Raw genomic sequence first — 25937 nt, forward strand, 5'->3', positions numbered from 1 at the left:
TGGTGGAGTCACCATCCCTGAAGGTGTTTCAGCAAAGGCTGGATGTGACACTCAGTGCCACGGTCTGGTTGGCAAGGTGGTGTTTGGTCATAGATTGGACTCAATCTCAAAGGGTTTTTCCATCCTATTCAATTCTGTGTGATTCTGTGATCTGCATTAACAGATGTAATATGTGGAATATGTTGTAATTTCAATCCCTGCTTTCCTTTAAGAGTCAGTCGGTGACTTACAAGTCCCAGGAGGAATTTTTTGTGGTCGCTCTCCTTCCCCTGCCTGCTGTTGGGAACCTGCTGAGCCTTTTAGTTTAGATTATGAGCCCTTTCCTGCAGGAACCAGGCTAGATGTGTTCACAGCACTGGGGCAGTTGTAGCCCTTTTTTTGGCACCCCACCAAGTTGTTTGAGCTCTTGGGGCACTACAGGAAGCATCAGCTGGATCCCCTTTGGAGAACCATCTTTGTTCTGCAGCTATGGTTCACAGAATCACAGAATGGGGCGGGTTGGAATGGACCAGCCTGGCTCATCCGGTCCAGAGTGGCAGCCGAAGCTGACCCCAGCCCTCACATCTCCAACATCTTCGCTGTTTGTTAGTATGAGGTTGTGCAGCACACCATTCCTTGAGGGAACCTCCACTGCCTGTGTCAGAAAGTTGTCACCATTGCTTTCCAGGAACCTCCTGGACTGGTTGTGCTTTTCTGTGTTGCCAGTTCTCATTCCCCAGAATAAGTCAGAGTAAAGTCCCTCATAGGTGTGGACACAGTTCCAGAAAGAGTGGCAGCAGTTACACTAAGGTTTCATGTATTTTTAATATTACAGCTTGCAGTCATTTAATGTTCTTAATCCCAAAGGGTCCTAAAGCACTTTATGAACTGTAAAGGCAGGGATTGTTTTCGCAGCATTAGAGTTCAGCCACCTTCGGGGTAAAATGTGACAGGTGCTTAAAAACAGCAGGCACAAGTGTTTAAGGGCTTGTGTGAGGGATAACTTGTTTTGCACCGAAGCTGCTTTGGGAATTTTGGCAACCAGAACACAATTATCTTAGCTGGAATGTGGCCAGGAGGGCCGAAGTTAAACCCAACTCTAAATGTAATCATGACTTAGAATGGAGTTTACTTAAAATAGCCCGGTGTGCTCGCAGGAGAATGGCAGTACCCTGATTTGGCGTTAGGAAGAAGGGATGGCTAAGTCCAACATATTTTAGGGAAAAAAGACCTAGGAAAATTACAGCAAAACAGAGCTTCGTTCCCTCTTCTGGTGTTGTAAATGTTAAAAGGGGGCCCAAAGTTTCAGCAGAGCAGGACATGTGAGATTCAGGGAGATAAACGGTTTCCTTGCCACTTTTCACTTCATCTGGAAAAGGGTGATGTATAGCAGGCAAATTGAAGTCTGTTATTGAGAAGGGTTTGTTTAGCCCTTACCCAAGGCCAGCTGAGATCCTCAAGGCCTCCCTCAGATTGCTTTTCATCTCTAAGAGATGGATAGGCTCCTTCCTCCGTGAAAATGAATGGCTGTATCATTGAATATGAAATCCTGGAGCGAGATATGAATTTTGCCAATGCTGCCTGCTTTTGTAAAGGGTTTGCTTCAAGCGTGTGCATCCGCAAATTTCTTAGTTACGGGCCAATTCAGACCTGCCTCTGTTTCTGAGACTCAGAATTCTTTCTGGTTTCTTTTGTTGCTGTATCACACACTTAGGCAGACAGAGAAACCAGCTCTCATTCTTTCAAGAAGTATTAAGTACTTTTCTTTTTACTGAGTCCTCATTCAAACCCCCCCCACAGGTCAATATTCCTTCTGGAACGTATAAAACGTAAGCAAGGATTTATTTGAAGGAGTGTGTTCTTTTACTGGAACCTGACTAAGAATCAGAATTTGTCCCAGTGTTCAAGAGCAGCGGAAATTCATGCGGGAAGTCAGTTGAGCTTTTTGAAAAGGTTCCTCATCAAGTACTAGATTCTGAGTACTAGCATTAACAATTGTAGTCGTGTCATCCTGATTTGCTCTAGGTGAAGGTTAGGCCTGGCCTTTTGAGCAGTCATCTGCTCTCTGTCTTTGCAGTTGGAATGGTTTGCCAAGATTTTTGTCCAGTTGTTGAGTTTCATCTCTTGCAGATGAGTCTCAATATTTTTTATCAACATCCCGTGGCCGCGAGTCCCCATTGCTTTGCTATAAACTCTCTTTCCCAGAGTGCAGAGGCTGCTCTGGGCAGGCTGCAGCCAGACATGACTGAAGCAACGTGGGGCTTTCAAGTCAAAGGCAATATATTTATTTCTTTATTGACATCAGGCTGCCTAGGGCATTTAACCACCCCAGCACCACCGCTACAGCTACAGGCTGAGCTTGCCATCAAAGTGCACCCCTGATGAAAGGAAAAAGATGCCCAGGAGACTGAAAGAAAAAGCCTTTTCATTGAAGGCAACTTAGAATTACTCACCATTCTCTCTGTTCTTTTAAAATCTGTGGAGTTTTGGAAGGCTGGGTCTGTGACTGACAGAAAGATCTGCTTGAGAAGCCAGGCTCAAATGTGCCTTTTGGAAAAGGAGCTCTTCCCTGACAGCCTTTCTCAGCTCCACAGAGACATATGCCATGTGAGATCAGGAGAGTGCATCTCAAACACAAACTATTGCCTCCTGATAAATTGTCTCAAAGAAGCTTTTATTTCTCTGGTATATCCACACTACAGAAACTGCCTCTATCAACTGTCCTGTCTGGAGTAATGCCAGCCTTCAAACCAGCAGGAGTTTCAGGAGGAATCTGACATCTGATCTCTCTTTAGTTGCTGTGTAAATCCAATTTTTTAGAACTAAAAACAAAACAAAACCCCACAATTTAATTCATAATAATTTCTGGTGTAATTCTGCCAGCAGCAGGAGAGCTGTGGCACAGCCCGGTTCACTTCCTGAGGGACTGATCACTTTATCAGGCATCTGAACTTGAAAATGGTTTTGCAGGCTTCCACAGGACATTGAAACGCCTCCCACAACTTCCACAGTATATTATTCCTGTTCACGGTGTTGCCTTGTACTGGGCTGACATCTGCCCTGCAGCGGGAGCACGAGAGCTTTTATCCCCAAGGACAGCGTTTGGGAGTGGAACTTATCTCGTTTTGATGTGTCACAGCTTTCGTAACCTGTTGCCTCAGGGTTGAAAGGAACACTTTTCCTCTGCAGCAGGCACCAGTGGGGCAAACCCAGACCCAGGAGCAGTGGGGCTCTGTTTACAGGATATTCCAACATCCAGGGGCTTCCCAATAGCCAGTAATTTCCCTGAGCCTCTGGGGTCACTGCTGTGCAGGACTCAGATTCCTGAGGACAGGCTGTTGCTCACAATCAGGAGTAATCTGTTCTGTGCAGAGTGTCAGCATGTATAATCTCCCAATACGAGCAGAGTGTTAATTTTCTGATACAACCATACAGATCTGGAGTGCCACAATAGAGCTTGCTTTTATACATATGAATTAGCTAAAAAAAAAAAAAAAAAACCTTTGTGGAAACTAATGCTCCATAGAGCCTCGATAGAAAAGTGAAGCACTTGAGCTCAAAGGGGAAGAGAGCTTAAAATTATCTGCTTTCACTGAAACAATAACCCACTTGGCATTTTCGCCTTGGCCAGGATTTCCATGCATATGGGGGACAGTTCAATTGCTTTTTCCACCAAAGACAGTTCAAACAGTAAAACAGGATAAACCGAAGTGAACAACCTACACTGGCTTTCCAGCTGAAAACAGTGTGTCCTGAAAGTTTTATGAGCAATGGAAGGTTTCCCTGGCAGCTGAATGGTCAGTGGTTTGGTTTTTTTTTTCCCTTGGCGCTTTTCTGGCATGGAAATTAATTCCTGTGCAGTTCTTGAAATAATCAGCATAGGAGCCAGTGGTAAAGGTGAAAGTTTCCTTGCAGGTTTGCTGTAGTTGCCACTGGTTTTCACCTTCTGAGAAGGTGGGCTCCTTGTGATGTGATGGAACCGAAGCTCCCATCACGTCAAGAGCTTTTTCAGGGAAGAAAAGTCTGCCAAAAGCTCTGAAACCACTGCTGACTTCAGCAGGAAAACTCGCAGGATCAACCCCTATGTGTCAGTCTCAGATGCTGCTCTCCAGCTTATTCTGAGCCAGGTGCTGTTGATATTCACAGCCAGCTCTAGGTGTGTGTCTACAGGACAGTAGCATGCCCTCACGGAATTCTCTTCCTGCTGCAGATTCTGTGACTTGCCACAGGCAGAGCAAGATTATTTACTGAATGCTTAAATGCTGGCCTATTTTCCCAGCCTGTAGGAAAGCCTGTTGAATAGCAAACCAACTCAGTTTTCTGCCAGACAGATCCAATTTTCCTAAGGCTCTTCTGTAGATTCTTTTTTGTGCCACTTTACCAGGAACTGCACGAACGCAACCACATTGCGCCAAAACAGAATCCACGTCTCACCGGGACTGCCTTCTCACAGAGCTAAAATCTGTGAGATGCACCCAGTGAAGGTCTTTGGATGTTCTCCAAAGTTGTATATAGCCTAGAAGCACAGTAAAGTCCATTTCTGTGATGCTGGGGGTTTTTTTCTGACAGCTCTTGCTGATATCTAAAAGCTTTTGTGAGTCCTTATGAAGATATGGTTGCCTCTAAGTTGGGGTTATGCAATGTAAAAGTAGTTGTGACCAGGGAATTAAATAATGGTCATGTTTGATAATGTCCACACCCAGAAGAAAACTGTAAAGTGGCTTTTGGGTCATGCTGGGTGACCTACAAGATTTTTCCAGAGTTGTCTGTTGTGTGTGCAATTCCACAGAGCCCTCAGTCCCTGCTACACAAAACTGTCACATCCTTCACAAACGCCTTCCCTGGTGTCCACCACGAGCAGGGATATGAAGACTTCATCTCTCAGAATGTGGGATATCTCATTACGTTTGAGTTATGCTGATTATCCAGAGTTTGTGTTGATAAAAACCTTTAAATTTCACCCTCTAATCTCTGTGTTGTACATAGCTGTGCAAGGTTGGAGGACTTCTAGAAAATTTCAAAGATTGCTAGTCAAACAGTAGAGCTCTGATTTTTGTGTTTGTCTTTCTGAAAGAAAAGCTGACTTACATGGTTCCTGTGATAAAAGCACTCAGCAGTGATCTGAAGTGGTTTTCATTAGGCTCCTGTATCATAATTTCACACAAGAGTTTCTCAAGACATTCCAGAGTTGGACACAGTTGGAGTCACCCTCTTTCTCCCCGTGACATAAACCTCCCAGGACACCGGAGATGCAAAATATCCATGTTTAAATTCAGCAGAGAATCTGGTCCACTCTGAACCCATGAAGTGCCAGCCTGGAGTGTCACAGACACTGTGGCAAGGCCCTATTTCCAGGCTATTTGACAGCCCCTAGTGATGCCATAAAAACTTTTTTTTTTTTTTTTTTAAACGTGACATTGGTAACCCAATTTCTGGGGGGGGGAAAAAAAAAAATTAATCATAAGTCATTTGGAAAACGTGTTTCAGATTCGTGCATAATGTTTTCAGAAACGTTTATTACACAGTTTATTTCCAAAATTCCATTTCACTCTCTGATTCTACCTCTAAATATAAATCTAATCCTCCTTCCTTGTCCTGTTCTATATATATAGCACACCCACATGTGATGAAGCCTTCTGCCACAGCAGTAAGGCAAGGTGGAGGGAGGGGGATGAAGGCTGTAGGTAACCTGTGGGAGCACTGAATGCACTTGGCTGCTGCTCATAATGCTCCAAAGATATAATTACCACATGCATGATGAGTACTACACCTGCTGCATCTCTTCTGCTTAAATAAATCAAAGATTTCAGCGCTGCCTCGCTGGAAAACCATTAACCAGAGAGGTCACCAGAGGATTTCACACTCCCTGTCCTTCCCTTTCCATCTCTCTCTCTCTCTCTCGCTCTCTCTCCCCCTCTGTCCCTGCCAAACTATTCCTATCAAAATCCTCACCACCTCCTTCCCAGCGCTCAGCTTTCTGCTTCCTTGTGATTTTTACATCTTTTCACTTCCCGTCCTTGAACCTTCTTTCCTGTTGCCTGTAAATCTGCTCCGTTGCAGTTGGGAGGTAGTGATTATCAAGCCAGACTTCTCAGCGAGAAGCAGGAATAGCTTTAACATTAACAGGATGTGTTCTGTAGGTGCTTCACTTGGCATCCTTGTTAGAGCTTTGCTTTGTCCCTGCAGCATAATTTAGCATTCTGCCCTGCCGGAGCTTTATTTCTTCTTTCTCAAGAGCCCTGAGTGTCTGTAACCTCACCGTGCCCAGTGTGTGGCCGAGACAAGCTGCCTGTGACACAGCAGGAGTGAGGGATCTGGGGATTTGGTGCAAATTTTTGTGGCTCAGCCCATCTGCTGGTGAAAAGTTCCCCTGACTGAAACCTCTTCCACATCAGGAACCTGACCTAGCACTGATTACTCGTCAGTAACTGATGTCCTCAAGCAGGGACAGGACCGCTGTTAAGGCTGCCAGAAGGGTTAGATGCTTGGAGAGTTACCTTCTCCCCTCCCTGCTGACAGTGAATCCAATTTTAGGGCAGTGCAGTAAGACCTGTGCTGGCTGCTGTCAGCAGTGACTCACTTTCCTGTCATACAGGGAACCTTAAGGAATGCTTCAACCCCGCAGAAATACGTTTTTTCCCAGTCATTCCCCAGATTCTCCTTTCTGCTGCTATTGGTGGTAGATTTTGCAGCTTCCTAAGTCGCCTCTGACTCACACCATTGTAGCCACGTACATTTATTTCTCTCTGTGCACCCTTGTGGGTTTACCAAGAGACAGCCGAAGTGCTCGAAGGCCTTAGAGGACGTGTGTCAAGCAGAGCAAGGCAGTGATTTGGGAACTGGAGCCTGTTTCTAGCTTTTCCTTCTCACATAAGATTAATGAGATTATTTAGGTGAATAAATCCAAGTGCATGGAATTAAACATTTAAACATATTTAGTGGGAGTATGGCCAAATTTTCAGGAACGCTTAATTCTCAACATTTCATTGATAACAGCAGGATCTATTATTGTACAGACCCATTTGAATGCAAACCGATTTACAGAGATAACCAAGACAAATAAATGTTAGTATCTAAGTTTGAAAATATTTGCCATGCACTGGTTTTCCTTCAAGTACTGAGAAAAAAAAGGATTTTCACCATTATTATTTCATAATGTACTTACAGATCCTGAAGCGACAGGTGATATGTGAAAGCAACAAGTGTCTATAAAGTCATACATATTTAAATATAAGGAAAAAATAGTAACTAAAAATATTTTTTTTTTAAAAAAGTCATACTTGAGAAGTAAATTTGGTAACAGTTTTAGAGTTCACTGATATCTATGAATCCCACCATGGGATGACTTCTGCTTCATGAGTCCCACCAAAACACAAGATTTGGTTATTGGGGAATTCTACATTGACTGACTTGCAACATATGCAAGGGGAAAACAGCATGGATTAAAAAAAGCATTGAGCTTAACTTTGTTTCTTCCCATTGCTATTTTCACAAAAGCCTGGGAGGTGTGGGACAGCTTCAGAGACTCTAATGACAATTCTTGTCTTTCAGGCATCGGATCTCAAAATCAAAATTTAGGTGAGTAAAACCGACTTTTGCTTTTCCTCCTCTCTGCAGTTTTTTTGTTCTTTTCTGAAGTGGTTTACACCAGCGTCACTGGGAGCAGAGGTGGTTCTAGGAGATCCTCCTAAATACGTCAGATTTTAGTCATAATTTTTTTTCTTAGTTTCACACTGACATAAGGCACAGGGAGTACTGAAGTACCTGTCTGTGCTACCTGTGTATCTCAAACCATAAAATACAAAACTAGGAATAAAAAGCCAGTTCAATCAGATAGTTGTACCACATCCATCGACCGTGTCAGCTCAAGGCTCTCCTTGCTGAACTTCTCCGCTTTGCTTGATTGTAAAGATTTCAGCTGATGAAGCTGGCGTCTTGTTTGTGAAATTCTCCCATTCACTGTGGGACGTGGGGAGCTTCTCTGGTGGTGTTGGGTTTCCTGTTGACTCAGAGCTTTTGGAAAAGTGAAGCAGTCCCAGGATGGCTATTTCTGGGGTTTCCCTGGCTGACCCCACGGAACTTGGTTCTTAAGGTCCATTTCTACCCCTTTGGTAGGAGCTCAGCTGCCTCCATAACCCTGAATTCCGAGTCAGTTTTGTAAAATACCAAATGAATTTTCAGAATAACCGAAGCAAGGGCGTAACTGAGTCCTTCTGCTTACCTGAGGAGCAACGAGCGATGTCAGTTTGGGAAGCTCGTGTGTGACATCCCCACGTAAAGAGTGTAGGTGTCAGCGCAGAAAACCCCATACGTTGTCATGTGCGTGCACATTTGCGCACAGGTACACACAAAAGCACGTGAGAGTGTAAATAGTTTAATGACAACGTTAATGTCGAAGTGCGGTGCCCACTTTGGAAGTTGGGAAGGTTATTTCTTGTCCCAAATCCACTGCAAAACACGCAATGTATCTGTTTGTGATAGACTGGGTGCCTTTATAAATCGCACAGGTGAGACACCTTCGATATGAGCACCTGTTAAAATGTTGTTGCAAAATTCTTGTTCACTTTGCGTTTACACGGTCTGGCTTCAGCTCCTGTAGAGGAGAACCCCGAGCTCAAGCCTGGCCACAGTTTGCCACTGAAAATTATACACAGGACAAGAGCGGCCAAGGAAAGTTCTTTCCCCTGTAGCATCGTGTATGTGCGTGTCACTTCAGACACACACACATATGTATGTAGTATCTATATAAAACTATTAGATTTATTATACTGTGGCAAGTGTTGCCTGGAAACTGGTTGCTATGCAAGTTAAATTCTGAAGAGTAGGAGGTGTGTAATTAGCTTTAAATATCTTCTGTGGTTAGTAATTACCCAGAGAAATCAGTGACACAAGGGGATGTGTTCAGGGAAGGCAAACTTTAAAAACTCTCTTGATTAGCAAATGGTACCCTTAGTTCCAGGCGTGAAGGTGAGATGCTGAAGTCCCCTAAGTTTGGGGATTCTTTTCAGAACTAGCCCTTGAACTGGCCTTACTCCTGAATGTTGCTGAATGCTGGAAATGTTCTTTGGATTTTATTTGGCCTCACCTCTCCAAAGACTTAATCCTTCACCTCCGTGTGATAGAGCATCTTTCTATTGACTATCCTGAGGCTGGGCAAGGTGCCATTGCAGGCCACAAGCATCAAGCACAAGGAGAATATTTATTTTTTGTGGCAACCGAGCTTAAAAAATCTCTTGGGGTTTCTGCAGTGGATGTCTTACTCAGATTAAGATGTTGCTCGAAGCTCTTGCAAATTGTTTTAGGACAAACTTTATTCCTACAGCTTTGGGAGGGGCGTTCACAATTGTCGCCTCAGATGAGAGAGTGTTTCTCAGGGTGAACTTGAGTTACTCCCTGCCATTCCAGAGCAATAAATCAAGACTAAATCTAAATCTAAAGGGAGACTAGAGCTGCAGTGGCCTAAAGATCCCTCTCTGAAAAGAACTTTCCCCTCTCCGATTTTTCAAGCCGCTACTGGCGCCGATGGAACCGGTTCTGCAGGAGGAAGTGCCGTGCTGCCGTCAAGTCCAACGTTTTCTACTGGCTGGTGATCTTCCTCGTGTTCCTCAACACCCTCACCATTGCCTCTGAGCACTACAACCAGCCAGACTGGCTCACGGAGGTCCAAGGTGAGGAGGAGCTGCTGGTTCTGTTTGTTGTGGTGGGGGTCAAAAGATGGGGGCTGAGAGAAGAGCTGGTGCGTTAAACCACACAATTTAAAAGGAGTGTGCACGGCTCCAAGCAGTCCTGTGTCCGTGGAGGATCCTAAATAATACAACTCCAAGCAGTCCTGTGTCCGTGGAGGATCCTAAATAATACAATAAACTTATCTCTCTGCAGTGGGAGAAATTACAGGAAAAATGGAAATACCTCCTTTCCACCCAAAGCAACATCCCATTGGGTGTAAGTGAAATCAGGAGCTTATGCCAAATTTCAATCTGCAGCAACTGGATTCCCAATTTGTGGATAGGTACTGGGAGCCCCACATTGTCCAAGGTTTCCCTGAAATGGCACTTAGGATAAATTCTAATTATTAGGGAGGTGATGAAGAGTGATTTGTAAAGATCTTCTGTCTGCAGAGCAGCTGAATTCTCTCTGGAGGTGAGAGCAGCTGAAAAGGCTTAATTAAGCAACAGTAGGTAGCACAGCAGCTCTTCTATTCCCACTCTCCTCTGCAGATGACGGGTGTGAAGGCAGGTTGTGCACAGGGAGGCGTGTCCCTGCCACTGCAGGTTGTGTAACACGTTGCAGCTGTATGTGCAGCACATCAGAACTGCAGCAGCCCTCTTGCTAAAACATTTCTGTGAATGAGGTGCCCACGCTTTTCCAGTTCATTCTTTGACCCGAGCTTACACCAAGTTAACTTTTAAGACTGATCCTTAAAATGCTTCCTTAGGAGGCAATGGGGCCAGTGAGTAGCTGTGGTGATCTTTTGACTAAGTTTCCTTGATCTGTTTCTTTTTGCTTTCCATGAGACACTGCCAATAAGGTGCTGCTAGCTCTTTTCACGGCAGAGATGCTGCTGAAGATGTACAGCCTTGGTCTCCAGGCCTACTTTGTGTCCCTCTTCAACCGCTTTGACTGTTTCATTGTGTGTGGAGGCATCCTGGAAACCATCCTGGTGGAGACAAAGATCATGTCACCCCTGGGCATTTCGGTGCTGAGATGTGTCAGACTCCTGAGGATATTCAAAATCACAAGGTACTTTGTTGCTTCTTTGGGGCTGGAGGAGGGCAACTCCTTGGTGCACAACACGTACGGGTGCAAGTTGCTCCCACCCCCTGTTTGCTTTCCCTGTTTCTAGCACTAATTGGGTAGTGAGAGTGCTGGATTAACAGTGCTCATCTTGGTGCCTTGGGAAGGATGACCTGAAACAGAGACTGGACAGAGCCAGAGAATAAAGTAGAGATTTATTGAAAGGCCTCCAGGATCCACCTTGGGCAGCAAAAGAGCCCGACCAGGGCTGCACCCAAGGTGGACCCAAAATAGTCACAAAATGGTCACAAAATGGTCACAAAATGGACAAATGGTCACAAAATATTACATTTTTATAAGTCTTGGTCCATTTGCATCTTGGGGTTTAATTGTCCAGTTCCAGCTCCAGGCTGTGAGGTCCCATCCTTCTTGTCCCTCCCTCCAGCCCACCCTTGTTTGTGCTTTTGGGCTGAGAGTTGTCCTTGGTGTGCAGCAGGAGAAGGATTTGTTTTGTGTCCCTGCTGTGTGCAGAGCCCAGTGACACTGGCTGTGAGCTCAGAGCTGCACCCCTGGGCAGCACAGAACCCGAAATACATGAAAGCTCAAACTTAAGGCATCAATCTGAAGTCTGTAAGAGGGTGGGGAGGTCTGTGCAGGCTGGACATCCGTCCCTGGTGTGAGTGGTGAGGAGTCTGGCACAGGCAGCTGGAGACACCTGATGGCATGTAAAGTGTTAAAGTGAAATGTGGAATGTTGTGAACTGAGCTCAGGCTCTCACAGTTCCCTGCAAAAGACAAAGAAAACCAAAACAGCAGATAGCCTTGTGCCCTCCTCTGATGCTTTTTGGTGACAGAGAGGAGCCTGAAAGGCTTGGAGCCAAAATAGCATTTGACTGAGCCCATGCCAGCTCCAGTAGACTCCACAGTGACCTGACTGGGAGATTGTGTCAACACCAGCAGCTATAGGCAAAGGATGTTGCCAGCTCTTCCCCTTCCAAGGAGCCCATCACGAAGCAGCAACTCCATGAAGAAACCAGACTTTTTCCAGCTTCCAATATCTCGTCTTTTCCCTTTTCATCCTCTCCCTCTGCATAAAGGCACAGAGATCTCTATTGGACAGCCACTGCTCGCTGAGCCAGGTACCTCCAAAAACACCAACTTGGTTTGGCAGGGGTTTTTTTTTCAGCTTGAGGGGAGTTTGTAGGAGAGATCAGCTCCAAACTTCCCCAGAGCTCTTGCAACAAATCTATCCAAGCTCTTGCCCCAGGTAGCGCAAGGTCTGCCTTCTCCCACGTGGGCACCAGTCAGCATCTCACAAAAAGCTGGACTGGGGTGGTGAAAGTGCTTTTTCTGCATGCTCAGCCATGAAAATGTCCCTGCAATTGCTGCAACACCCCCCCCCCCACCCGAGGAAATTTCTGACAAAATGGAGAGAGAAAACACAGCACAGGAGAAAAACAAGTCCAAAACTGGAAGATGGCTGAGCTGTGAGGCAGAAAAAAAAAAAAAAAAAAAACAGGCTTGGACTTGTGCGTCGTACGAGTTTTGCCCTGAAAGCTTCTGAGCCTCAGATCTGTGGCAGGATGGATGGATCTCAGGGTCAGATGGCAGAGGCAGAAAATCAGTTCACAGGCTCAGAGAGAGAGGCCAAAGCAAGCCTACAACTGTTTCAAAAGGAGGAAAAAAAAAAAAATTGTCTGTCTGGATGTGTGATCATAGAAGAGGGGAAAATCTTCCAGAGCAGAATAATCCCTCCCAGCGAGGAGAAACAAGAGTTTCCAGCAAGAAAGGCATCTTTGCTCTTTCAGAAATAGCGGGGATCTCTGATGTGGGGACTGTTTTTCCTGGATCTCTCCATTACCAAGTCCCTGGTTAGTGAGGGAAGCAGTGGCTGTTTCAGGCACTGGGTAATCAGATACACCCAGGGCAACAAACCCGTGGCTATAAAAGCCTGAGCTTCAGCATAGCAACCTGGAGAGGTCATTGTTTTTTCAAGACATGTCTCCACTCCTACAAAAATATATAAGCTAGCTTAGAGAACTCTCTAATAGAAAGGCAAACACTGAGAGAATATCGTTAATACTTGAGAAAGCCTGAGTTAGTGGAGTGCTCAAATATTCCTAAAGCTTCTGGCAGAAATGTGACAGTGGAACCAATCAGCTGTAGGACTGGTTACCTTTGCCTTCACTCTGCAGCACAATTAAAAGACAATTTTTCCTGGAAATAGTGTCACCTGGAATATGTCTCCTGCAATCTGTGCATGGCTCTGTGTGTGGAGCACAGAGCTAAGGAAGAACTCATGATGCATAATGTATTAATCAGATTTTTCTTTCTTTCTTTCTTTTCTGTTCCTAAAATATTGACAGGTAGGCTGCAGTAGTTTCAAATTTATATGTTTTGTAATTATTCATAATTTTCTTCATAATTCTTCCCTCTGTGGGTGAAGCTCACCCTCATGTGGAAGGCCTTAACAGGAGCCTCCAAAGCAGCATTTCAGGCTCACCCATGCCTTACTGCAGGGCAGAATATTTTGGCACTAAAGCCAAACTTTTACCTCCTCTAGTAAATTACAAATTTTTTTTTTCCTGTTGTTCACTCAGCTCTAAATACAGTGAGGGTTTATTAATGGCATTATCAGCACTGGTGGAATACCCCACCTGAGCGCAATGATAATTCAGAAAGGTGCAAGGCTGGAAAGCTGGGAGGGGCAGGAGGAAGGATAGAATCATGTTTTATATCAAACATACATTCATGAGCGCATGGGGACAGACAGGGGAGGTGAGAATAATGATAATCTAGGATATCAAAAAGGTACAAAGCAGGAAAATTACTCTGCTGGGAATACACCAGTAGGTAGACTATTCTTTCTAAATTTGCATAGATTTTTCCATGGTAAACACCATGCGCAAACAAATTCTGGGTCATCAAGATGATGCAGTTCTACAAGAAACACAAATACAGCTCCATAATAGAATAGAAACAGATAAAGACACCATCAGATGAACAATGTGCCATTTAGAAACAACATTTGGGATAGCAAGACCAAACATTTCTTCCAAAATTGTAAATACGTTAGACAAGCAGACAATGTAATCTGTTTTATTCTCCCTAATTTTTAGAGTGCTGTGCAGAACATCTCACTCTGCTATGAGAAGACAGATTATTTTCTCATTATAGATAGCTGCTTTATATGTATTATAGTCCTCTGTATTTAAAAAAATAAATCTCATAGTTTGCCACAGCATAGAGAGATTTGATGTTTTACACCTAATCCTGCCACTAGGTAAATCACTGTTAATTGTAGGGAGGAGAGAGGGGGTGCCCTGTTCTTTGTACCTTCTGTCAAAAACCTCTGTCCAAGTGGTTTTATCTTGGATGAACAGGGTGGGAAGCTTTCCAATAATGAGTCTGCCAGCTGTTGCTGCTGTTTTAAGCCCTGCGTCTGTGATTGCCAGAGATGTGATTATAAGGATGTAGTGGAAGGCAGTGGAGAGAGAGGGAAAAGGGCAGAACACGTGAAGTCCTAATCCAGTTCTGCAGCTGGTTATTGTGTGAGGCGTTGGACAAGCCACTTGAGTTCTCTGCACCATTGCTGCACTTTGAAGCTGGGATCACAGTCACGTCCCGCTCACCTGGGGCTTTGCAGAGACTTGTTCCCTGCACCCTCAAGGGCCCGGGATCTGCAGTGGGAGCTGTTCAGAGGCACATTCATTTCCCCACAAATCTGAGGCAGCAGCACTCTCTGGAGCTTCCTCTCGTGCTTCCCACTAAAACCTCCTGTCGCATCCAGCATCCAGGGCTGATTTTGTCTTTGTAGTAAAGTTGATGCCTTGGGAAGGCTGGCCTGAAACAGAGACTGGACGGAGCCAGAGAATAAAGTAGGAATTTATTGAAAGGCTTCCAGGATCCACCTTGGGCAGGAAAAGAGCCTGACCAGGGCTGCACCCAAGATGGACCAAAAATGGTCACAAAATGGTCACAAAATGGACACAAAATATTACATTTTTATAAGTTTTGGTCCATTTGCATCTTGGGGTTGAATTGTCCAGTTCCGGCTCCAGGCTGTGAGGTCCCATCCTTCTTGTCCCTCCCTCCAGCCCACCCTTGTTTGTGCTTTTGGGGCTGAGAGTTTTCCTTGGTGTGCAGCAGGAGAAGGATTTGTTTTGTGTCCCTGTTCTGTGCAGAGCTGAGTGACACTGACTGTGAGCTCAGAGCTGCACCCCTGGGCACCACACAACCTAGAATACATGAAAGCTCAAACTGAAGGCATCAAGGTGTTAACCAGAGAGGATGAAGCAGTGACACCCTTCTTCTTTTTGTTTCACTGAGTAATCCCAGATCTCACTTTGAGGGAGTTCATGCCAGTTCTGCAACCACCAAGTGTGACAGATGGTAACCTCAGGTCAGGCCTCTAGGACCCTGAGATAAATCTATTGTTATTTTCACATCCTAATCAGTCAAGCATTTCTTATCCTCTCCTCTTTCCTTTTTCTCTCTTTTTCTTTTTTTTTTTTTTTTTCTTTTCTTTTATTTTTTTTTCCTGATTGGTGTATTTACTTTTCTAGTGGTACTGTATTTCTAGCTAGATAAAACAACACTAATCTTACCACCAGGCCGTCTCAGTTAATTGCTTGAAGCTTGATGCTTATATAAGGATCTGAATGCCAGGTGCTGAGCCATTTGTAAGAAATTCAGAGCTGATGTGAGGCTGCACAGTTGTGAGCTGAGAGAGCAAGACCTTTAAGCTTCAACTGAGTCACTGGGACTGTTCAGATGTGTGAAAACTTTGCTGCTTCTTAAGAGTACTGCTAGAAAGACCTGGAAAATGTGTGTCCTGGCTGACATTGGAGGACTTGGAGATACTCTGGAGCCCATCAACCTCTGCTTTAAGGATGCTGAATTCATTTGACTTTCATCAGAATGAATTTTTTTCCCTTCTCCTGTGTCGCTTTCCCTTCTTTCCAAAGTGTGAAAGTATGTGAGCTGTGAGCATAGCTGCAAACACGGGGAGCTGTTACATTGCACATTCCGTGTGGATATTTGGTGGCACTGAGCCCGCAGCTTCCGTGCCCTTACCTTTGCTCTGGAGTTTTTCATTGCTCGTCTCTTTAATTGCAGTTAAACTTTAAAGCATCCCAGTTTTCTCTGAAGTGCTGGAGCTGGGCTGGAGGGAAAACATCACAGCTCTCTTTGAAGCTCAGTCCTTGGAGATGAACCCGCTGCTGAACTTGAGGGGACATTGGTGATGTCCCTCTGCATGTCAGATTGCTGATCTTCCTGAAGTGCTCGGGCTGCTCAGGCAGTCCTGCCTTCCACAGGAGAAGAAAAGTATTCTTTTTTAGATTGATATTTTAAAAATATTCATTTAACTAGGATTTTAAGAACCTTTGTCTCTAATGAATATATGTGTATATATACTACCTTCAGAAAAATAAGATGTGTTGAAGGATAAGGCTTCCCCCAAAGGAGCCAGAGCGCCATTCTGCCCTCCTTTTTACCTGGAACTTTAGTCCTCAGGGAAAATACGGTTAGAAAACACAGAGCCCTCTGAGTAAAGAGATGTTCAGAGCTGTGGGCTTTGAGGGAAGGGGCTGGAGGGCACTGGCCTTGGTGGGCTCTCAAAGCGTGGTGGCAGGCCAGGTAGAAGGAAGAGCGCAGGCTAACATTGCTTGCTGTGAAAGCTTTTGAGGCTTTGCCAATAATGTGCATCAAAATGAGGTGATTGGAAGATGACAGCAAATCTTCAGGCCAATCTGAAAGCTCTGCCAGCCTCAAAGTACGAAAGAGAAGAGCTCATGACCAGCTAAGGTGGAGATCAGGAGCGTCTGAGCAAGACCAAAGTGGGATTTGCTTCACGGGTGATGTGGTGAATTCTTTAGAAATTTTTTTTTCTAAAGTCACTTTCCAGCTTGTGGCTTCTCTGCAGGCTGGCAAAGAATGCAAACTTACAGCAACAAACATGCTGCTGGCATCTCTCTGAACCCTAAAATGGAGCCACAAGGGTTAGAAGATCCTTTTCCCTGCATCATACATGAGTCTGAACAGGGCACAAGCCTGAATACACTGTCTCCTCAATGAAGCCACTTGAAAATGCTCTGCAGCCTGTTTGGAGGAGTAGAGTAGGTCTGAAAACCAAAAAGCCCAGTGATGTTGTGCTCTTCCAAATGACTGTAGGTCTGGAGCTTGCTTTGGGGTCCCTGTAAAAGGAGCGTTGACATCTTTTTCTCGTTCCTCCCAATCTGTGTGTGAGCCCAAGCACGTAGTCACACACTCCAAATTTTGGGCGAGCTTGTATTTGCATCCAAACAGTTTCCCCCATCTGTTCTTGTCAGTTATTACAGGCCATTCTCTGGAGTGAGGTATTCTGGCTGCCGTAACATCTGTGCGTGTTGTAATGAGGTTGGTTAGAATGTAACTCACTGAAGCAGCAAGAACTAATCACGGTATATTGATATAAGATGTGCAGAGCCTTAGATGGAGAGTGCTGTAATAATCTTCTGTGTGTGTGTGTGTGGAGTGGGGGGGGGGGAGGTGGAGGGAATTGTGTGTGTACACGTGGGGTAGTAAAATTACTCATTAAGCTGCAGTAGGTCTCGTTATCTTGGGGAAGCACATCAGTGATTCACTGCTTAACAGGGTGTTCGCAAATGCCTGCTTTACACAGGAGGCAGCCTGAACCAATATCCCGTGCAGTCCATGAGCACCTGGCTCCGGATTGAAGGAATTTTAACTGCTTCTATTTTCTCTCCCAGATATTGGAACTCCCTGAGTAACCTTGTGGCTTCGCTCCTGAATTCGGTCCGCTCCATTGCCTCCCTGCTGCTGCTCCTCTTCCTCTTCATCATCATCTTCTCTCTCCTGGGGATGCAGCTCTTTGGGGGCAAGTTTAACTTTGATGAGATGCAGACCAGGAGGAGCACGTTTGACAACTTCCCTCAGTCCCTGCTGACCGTGTTCCAGGTAAGGGCACCAGTGGTCCTGATTTTTCTTGTGTTTCCATGGGGCGAGACAGGTCCTGCAGCCTGGCAGTCCCCAGGGTGGGGACGTGACCCTGGCAGCTCCAGGGTGTGCTGCCAGCACGGGGTAATTCCCTCCCAAAGTGGGAAGCAAAGATAAAACCTCAGTGTGCTGCAAGGCCGAGAGGTCTTTGCAGGGCAGGACAAGGGAACAGCCGTTGCCACGGGGCAGCACCTGTGTGCCAAAGGCCAGCCCTGCTGCTGCCCTCCCCTCTCTGGGGAGCAAACACCTGCTCACAGCGCCACAGAAAGAATCCCACGGCCTTTCAGCCCCCTGCAGCTTTGGGAGTGACCCACCAAGAGCACCAGGAGCAGGATTTCACTGGCATGTGAGAGAAGGGAAGTGGCCTGGAGGTGCAGAGGGCAGTGCTGTAGGCTGGGCAGCCTGTGTGGAGCAACAGGCACGTGGGAGGGAAACGCTTGGAACGAGGGGGAAGACTTGGATGGAATTGTCTAGGAGAGCCATTTGCCTTCAGCCATCATCTTCACGAAGACACACTTTGGGGGTTTTTCACACTGTGAGCACAGGCCTTCTTTTCATTTTCTTTGTTCTGTGGTTTGTCGTTTGGGTTTTGTTTTGTTTTTTGTTTTTTTTTAATGTTCTAGATGGACACAACCAGAGTCTCCATCAGCTCCATCCTGGGGTGGGGGGTGTTCTCTAGGACAGTGGGTATCTTTGTGTTACGGGGTTTTCAAATTCTCTGTGTGGTCTAACACTGTATCCCTTATTGGTGGGAATGTGTCATTTAGATCCTGACTGGGGAGGACTGGAATTCGGTGATGTATGATGGGATCATGGCTTATGGCGGCCCCTCTTTTCCAGGAATGTTGGTCTGTATTTACTTCATCATCCTCTTCATCTGTGGGAACTGTATCCTTTGATGCTACTCTTTTCTGCAAGAGGGGATTAATTAGAACCACTATTTGCTTTGTCGTGTCAGAAAACAGTGAATTTCGCGCCTCACGTTTTTGCCTTTTCCCTACGTCTGAATTTTGGCATTGCACTGCCAAAAGTTCAACAAGTTCATTTTGTTTTAGCTGGTGCTAAGCCATATAAACAGTTGTGAGAGTCAGCTACGTGCCAGTTCCACATGCTAGCTTTTATTTAGCATCTTCACATGTTTAGTGCTTTTATTTTTCATTCCCCTTAATTCTCTCACAGGTTTTTCTTTCCTTCCTTCTCCTCAAACCAATCTCTGGGTGTTCCTACTGTACTTACTGCATTTTTATTTTTTTTTTAACTTTAATTGCTTTTAGTAATATATTCCATGTGCTTCCATCCAAGCCTTATGCGGAATAAAAATATGTATAATCTGCAATATGCTATATACAAATGCTGTAATAGGAGTAACATATGTTTGACATAATTGATTTATGTGAGATGATATATTAATTCACGTATAAACTAACAGGACCTGTGTTCCATTTCAGTCCCTGCAATCTGTGTGTTCTTCAAACAGAAAATTTTGTGCTCCTTCATCTTCCAGCCTGTGCTGGTCTTGAGTAACTTCAGTTCTGTCTGGCTTTAAGGTGAAGTGAGGGCCCTGTACTTACCCCAGGAGGCACAAAGCACATGGCATGATTGTGCTGTGAGTGGCTCTTCACAGGAATTTGCGTATCACACACGGCTGCCATTCTGTTCCCCATCTCAGTTTGCCCCAAATTTGTCCTTAGTTTCTGCTTCCCTAATAAATGGCCCTCCTGTGTCAGAGGTGACATTTCCTTCTATGCTGATGCTTCTCTAAAGCCACTTTATAGACTCAGCCCAGCTCTTCTGGCCTTTGCCCATAATTCAGATCTCTCAAACCCTGTTATTTGACATTTCAGTTGACCTGCAGGCCCTCACTTCAAAGTGAGGTGGTGCAATTCCAGCTTATCTGAAGGTCAAGGTAGGCAATCTGGCTGACAGCTTGAAAAAACAACAAAAAAAAAAAAAAAAAAAAAAAACAAAAAAAAAGCTACAACTTGGATCTCCTTGTGAAAATGTGAGCCAACTCTACATGCTGGCTGACTTTGGAGCCTCCAGACCTTGGAGTCCGGGGAGGGGGGGGATGTCTGTGTTTCCAGATTAAGCCTTGAACCAGGGTTTGCCTAAAAGTTATCGTGGTATAATAAGATCTACAGTCCAGAAATTTATAAAACAACCTTATGGTCAGATCTGTAAGATTGAGAGCTGAACACTGACTGGTAAGACAAGAAAACAGTTGTGATTCTTTGCCCTTCAGCTACATGGGCATGACTGGCCACGCATGGACTCTCTGCTAGGAGATGGCAGAGCTGTCAGCTCAACCCTTCACTGTCCAGGCTGAATTAACCTCAGAAATTCTCATCAGAGCACTGTGCTCGCAGTCCGTAAAATCCCCCTCGCGCAACCTGAACCGTCAAAAGATGCAAAGCATTCGGTGCTGCTCTCATGTTCAGTGGGATTTTCTGCACAAAGGGAGACACTCATGGGGAACGGGAAACTGAAATGTAAATCCGGGCTTAGATGTTTTACATCAGCCATTCTGTTGTGAAAGCTTGAAAACCCACAAAGTGTGTTATCTGTGTGGAAGGAAGGTGTAGGTTTGCGCGTGATGGATAACGCAGTTGTGTGAAGTGGAAGTTTGGAAAATCCAAGGGATCTGATGACAGGTTGCTAAAACTTTTCAATTAAGAAACCTTTGGTAAAATCTTTTTTCCTGCAGTTTTCAAAGCCCGTTTTCTTTAAGCAGCGCACAAACAGATATCCTGCTGAATGTATTTTTGGCCATTGCTGTGGACAACCTTGCTGATGCTGAGAGTTTAACATCTGCACAGAAAGAGGAGGAAGAGGAGAAAGAGAGGAAAAAGCTAGCTAGGTAAATCCGTTTGCATCCACCTACCTGCACACATTCCTATAATGACCCACAGCATGGATACACGTGAATATGATGCCTGTACATACATGTGTGTGTATCTAATATATATAACTTGTATGTGTATAGATTATATACGTGATTAATGTAATTACATGGGGAATTATGCCTATATACGTTTTTAAATGCAAATTTAAAAATTCCGCGGATTAAGTCTATACCAATTTTTTATACGAAGGAATTCCAGCTGTAAGACAGGGAAGTGTTGTGAGCTGGGAGTTCCCCCCCAGCTGCAGTGGTGTGAGCAGAGGAAAGGAAGTCTGGGTTACTGCTGAGCTTTCAGAGCATCAGCAGAGCATGGGTGTGAGATGGTGTCAATCCCATTTGAATCTCCCTACTATCTTCTGGGTTGCTTTGGGCCACGAGGCATATTTTCTGTCATTCCCGTGGTGAGATTTAGCAGCTTCTTTTTCTTTTGATGCCACATGCTGTTCTTCCCCTGCCAGTTCTTTCAGTGTTTCTGCAGACACTTCAGGGGCACAAGCTGGATGAGGAGCTTCTCTGCCATTCCCAGCTGCCAGCAGCAGGGAAGCCTCTCCTTGCTGGTTATTCCTATTCACTGGCTGCTTGGAGGGGATCTCTTCTGCTTCATCCTGCATGCAGCTCAGCAGATCTCCCTCACTCTAGGGGGTGCGGTGAGGGGGGCAGAACGTTGGGAGGCAATGTAGTTGGAAATTCACAGGATATGGGTTGAAAATGATCCGTGCTCTTGTCCCTGGGTGAACAAAGGGATCTCTGCTGGCAGACCTGAAATACACATTTGCACAAACAAACAAACACTTGCCATTGAGGAAGCTGCAAAATGTAAATTAAATACACTATAAAACATACATTGTATGCAATATACATTATTGTATATAAAATATACATAAAGACAGATCAGAGCCTCTGCCTTTGCCTGCAGAGGAGGACGAGGTGGAGCCACTGAACTCAGAATGGAGATGCCAGCCAGCTGATTGTTCTCACGGCGTGTGATGTACTACACGAAGCTCCTGAAAGGCAAGCAGCTTTTCCACCTTTGTAACTCTTTGGTTTTTTTATCTTGTAAAAATTGCTAGGACTGCTAGTCCCGAGAAGAAACAGGAGATGGAGAAAACAGCAGTGGAGGAAGAGACAAAGGAGGAGAAAATTGAGCTGAAATCGATCACTGCTGATGGAGAGTCCCCACCTGCCACCAAGGTAAGGTCTGCTGGCAGCCAGCACACTCTGTGCAGGGATGGCAGGAACAGTTTGGGTTTCTAAGGGAATGAAAACTGCCTGCTTGGTCTGATAAAGCCTTTGATGCTTCTCCCTCCATTTCTGCCAGATCAATGTGGATGATTATCAGCCCAACGAAAGCGAAGAAAAGAGTCCTTATCCCACAACAGAAGCACCAGGTAAACGTCTCCTCCCCTGGATCCCTCACCCTACAGAAGCTCCAGTTGATAATGCACACAAAGCCAGACTGGGGTAGCAGGTTTGCTGGAAATGCTTCCATGATGGGACAGGATGGTGTTCTTGCCTGTGTGTGCCCTTTGAAGTCCCTGTACTGATCAGTCATGTTTGATTTGGTTCTCTGTAAAGCCCTTTATTGGTAAATACAGAGCTTGACAGAGAATCAAATCATATAAAAACCTCCCTGTTTGAAAACACACATATGACACTGATTTCAGTGTGCTTTTTCAGTACTCAGCGGCCAGGGCAGCCTCACAACAGATAGCCATGAAAGGGAAAGTGCTGAATGCCTTTTTGCACTGTTTTCTAATCAAAAAGGACAGTGTGACACTAGCATAACTCTAAAGGCATAAGGTCTCAGCATAGAAGTGCAAGAAACAAGCTGTAGCATTAGTTTGGCTGGTTTTCAAGTCAGGTGGGCCTAATGAGCTTCATTCTCAGGTACTTGAAAGAGTGATTGATAAATCTCAGAACTTTAGGCAGTGTTCAAGAGACCCTGAATGGGGGGCAGGATTGGAGCTGGTCAGTTCAACTTCCATTCTTGGAAAAGTGCTGGGACAAAGGATTGAACAAACCGTATGACCTCATTTTAAGGAGATGACCAGCAGCCAACATAGATTTGCCAAGAGCAAATCACACCAAACCACCCTTATTTCCTTCTGAAAGGGGCTGCAAACCTTCGTAGGCAGGAGAAAATAAGTAGATGTCACGTTCTTTAACTTTGCCTAGGCTTCTGACCTGTCTCTTACAGTGTTCTCATAAGCTGACTAGAAAAACACGGTCTAGGTGATGCTGAGAGAAATGATCAGACCCTTTTTGGGGAGAGCAGTGGTGGCCCAAGCGAGTTTGTACAACCCAAAAAAGCCCGTGTGGAGTTCAGCTCAGTTCATTGTTAATGACCAGGATGATGGAAGAGGCAATATGCTTATTACATTTGTAGATGACATGGAGCTGGGAAGGACAAGAAGCGTGCTGGAGGGCAGCATTAGAATTCAAAGAGCTCCTGAGGTCCTGGATAAATGGTCTAAATAAAATTGAAAGTGCCAGGCTCTATGCATAGACAGGAATAAACAATTCGCAAATAAAGGACCTTTAGGTGACAGCTAGTTAGGTAACAGTCCTTGAGAAAAGGATCTGAATCTTATGACCACGAGCTCAACAGATGTCAGCAACAGTTTGCTGCCTTTGAAAAGGCAAGCAAGCAGTGAGATTTGTGACACAGAGGAAGAATGACCCTTTTGTCCAGTTGTGGGTTTGTTTTAACTGGTCAATGGAAGCTGATCAGAGCAAAGCAATTGTTTCGTTGTGCTCACCATTGATAAGATCTCTGGTATCTGGAATAATTGTTTTATTGTGCTCACCATTGATAAGATCTCTGGTATCTGGAGTATCACAGCTCTTTTTGGGTGCTCTGGTTAAGCACCCTTGGGAAATGCAGGAGAAATATCTTCAAAGGCATAAAAACCTTCCACAGATAAGAGGAGAATTATCTCCATTATGAAATAACAGATTTAAGATTCACAGCAGAGAGAATTTTCTAATGGTGAGGCTGTAAAGGTTCACAGAGATAGTTGTGGAAGCCCAGCATCACTCAGTGTTGTGAAGGGCAAGTCAGAAAAATATCTCCCAGAAAGGTCTTAGATAAAATAATTAATTGGACCTGGCTTGGCAGAGGCATGAGGCCTTTTGTGATCCTTCCCTGCTCTGCTCTTCTGTGTGTCTGAGATTATGTAACAGCCCTAATAGGCTATAGAACACTCTTCTATTCCATGATTCCCAATAAATAAATGTCTGATAATAGGTTGATTTGACGGGCTAAGGAAGAACACAAGAGTTCATTTTGAACTGATGGACGAGAGTTTCAGGCAAGCAAAATGGGAAACTGTTTGTTGCATTTGATTTGATTTGAGACAAGAAGTTCTCACATATGCTGTACTTGTATCCTTCCATATTCATAGCAAATTTATCAGGAGTAGAGTGTGGTTCTAACTGTGGGCAATACTATTTTAACACTGCCTGAGACAGGTCAGACTGGTTTTCATCTTTCCATCTCTTCTCTAAGCACAGGCACTTATTGGACGCACATCCCCAGCTGCTAAGGGGTTTGTGGGAGTCTTTAGTAAGAAGCACAAATTAAAACAGCTTGATGCAGTTTCTGTTTCTCGGCTGGCTTGGATTTACAGACAATCACATTTTGTTTCAAGTGAAGTATCAGTCATCTGAATGTCAATTTTGAGTCTACTGCTAATGGAATTGGGGTTTATTTACTTTCTGTAGAGAGCTTAGTAGGAGCAGCTTATGAATGAAAAATATAACAAAACACTGCATCTACATTTTTTTTTTTGTCATGCATAGAATTAGAGAATCAAGTGAAAACACTTCTAGTGCCTCCCTGTCTTAATGTACTTTTGGACACAAGCTAAAATCTGAATGGATTATCAGGTCTTCTGCTGTCTCCTATCAGAAATGCAAAGGGACACCATCGTGGTGTCTGTATGGCACCAATGCCGTTTCTAAACAAGCCTGTTCCCTGAATTTTTTTATCAATTCTTTGTGCAGACTGAAAATTCGGTGTTCAGAAACAGTTCGAATTGGTCACTTCATTTGTTTCTCTTAACAAGGCAGAGTCTTTCCTAACCTTCCTTGCTCATCCTGTGATTTGTTTCTGCTCCTGAAAGCAGCTTCCTCAATAACCTCTCCTGATTCTGTTTGCTGCACAGTGTTCCTCCTCAGCCCCAGAATAGTTGCAGCTCCTCAGATCACCTGGGCTCTTTTTGGGAAGGACAGCCTGGTTCTCCCAGAGATCTGTGTACACTAGAAGGATTATGATGATGATATGTTTATTACAGGAAGACAGGGAGCTAGTCTTGCAGTCTAGCACAGAAATAGACAAAGAATTCGGGACGTCAAATGAAGGTAAAAGCTTGGGATGATTCATGGGAGCTTGGAGCTAAATAATGTCCTTATACGAGAGTTCTGGTCTTTGTACAGTAAAAAAATAACCTCCCCACTGTCGAATTTCTCTCTGATGCTGCACTGTAGCCTGTTTGTGCTTGTGCGCACAGCCAAAGCACATTTGCTTCTACAAATGGGAGCAGCTGTGCCGCTTCTGTATGGAGGTAGAAAGTATGGGCAGTGACCTGGGATGAGGCTGTAATCATGTTATTCTTTGGGAATTTGGCCCTCAACGTTTCCTTTCTTCTGCGCCCTAGACTCTGAGCGAAAAGTAGAACATTGTTCTTTACCCGTGGCTGAGGAACTGAATGTGGTTCTCAGGCTGAAGGCATTTGCTTCCCAGAGTCATTAATACATATTTCTTGCTGTATGGCAGACAGGAGAGAAAGAGGAGAGGAACAATGTTCTTTATGGTCTTCATGGGGCTGATCCCTCTGCTAAGGGTCCATTTTCCAGAGGCATTGTTCCGTGCCCATTTAAAAGTGTATTTTAAGCATTCCTCTGAGTAACAAAAGAAGAATGATCTCACACTGAAGGCGCAGAGCAAGCACCCAGAATACTCTTCTTAACTAAGAGTTTCAAATATCCCACAGGATCCTGGGCATTGGTTTTCTGGCCTGTTAAAGAAGAAAAAGAATTTGCTTACCTCAGTCTTTGTCAGCCTCCTCTGAAACCCATAGATAAAAGGTGCAAGTGCAAAGCGTGGTTTTATTACATAAACATGCACATTAACCTTAACACCTATTTTACAAGTCCCGTGTAAAAAAAGTACTTCTGAAAGATGTTTCTTTAGCTAATAAAGCCTGCAGAAAGAGTATTATGAAGTATGTTACACACAGAATTGAGCTGTTAAAAAAACAGACTGACTTTAAAAAGTCCAAACTCTGTGTACCAGCTCAAACATTTATGCAGAGATCTATCAA

The 25937-nt window shown here is 44.6% G+C and overlaps 1 protein-coding gene across 1 annotated transcript in view; it reads left to right on the forward strand.

Moving 5' to 3' along the window:
- CACNA1C (calcium voltage-gated channel subunit alpha1 C) overlaps nt 1-25937 on the forward strand; it is a 449625-nt gene that overhangs the window by 338469 nt on the left and 85219 nt on the right. The window contains exons 12-19 of the mRNA XM_066184282.1: nt 7531-7557; nt 9487-9647; nt 10494-10719; nt 17465-17672; nt 18479-18599; nt 20454-20568; nt 21684-21804; nt 21932-22001. Of these exons, the coding sequence (XP_066040379.1) occupies nt 7531-7557; nt 9487-9647; nt 10494-10719; nt 17465-17672; nt 18479-18599; nt 20454-20568; nt 21684-21804; nt 21932-22001 (1049 nt within the window). The remainder of the gene's footprint in view (nt 1-7530; nt 7558-9486; nt 9648-10493; nt 10720-17464; nt 17673-18478; nt 18600-20453; nt 20569-21683; nt 21805-21931; nt 22002-25937) is intronic.

Source organism: Chamaea fasciata, unplaced genomic scaffold (genome assembly GCF_029207755.1).
Source record: "Chamaea fasciata isolate MVZ Bird 193981 ecotype frontalis unplaced genomic scaffold, bChaFas1.0.hap1 SCAF_5, whole genome shotgun sequence".
NCBI lineage: Eukaryota > Metazoa > Chordata > Aves > Passeriformes > Sylviidae > Chamaea > Chamaea fasciata.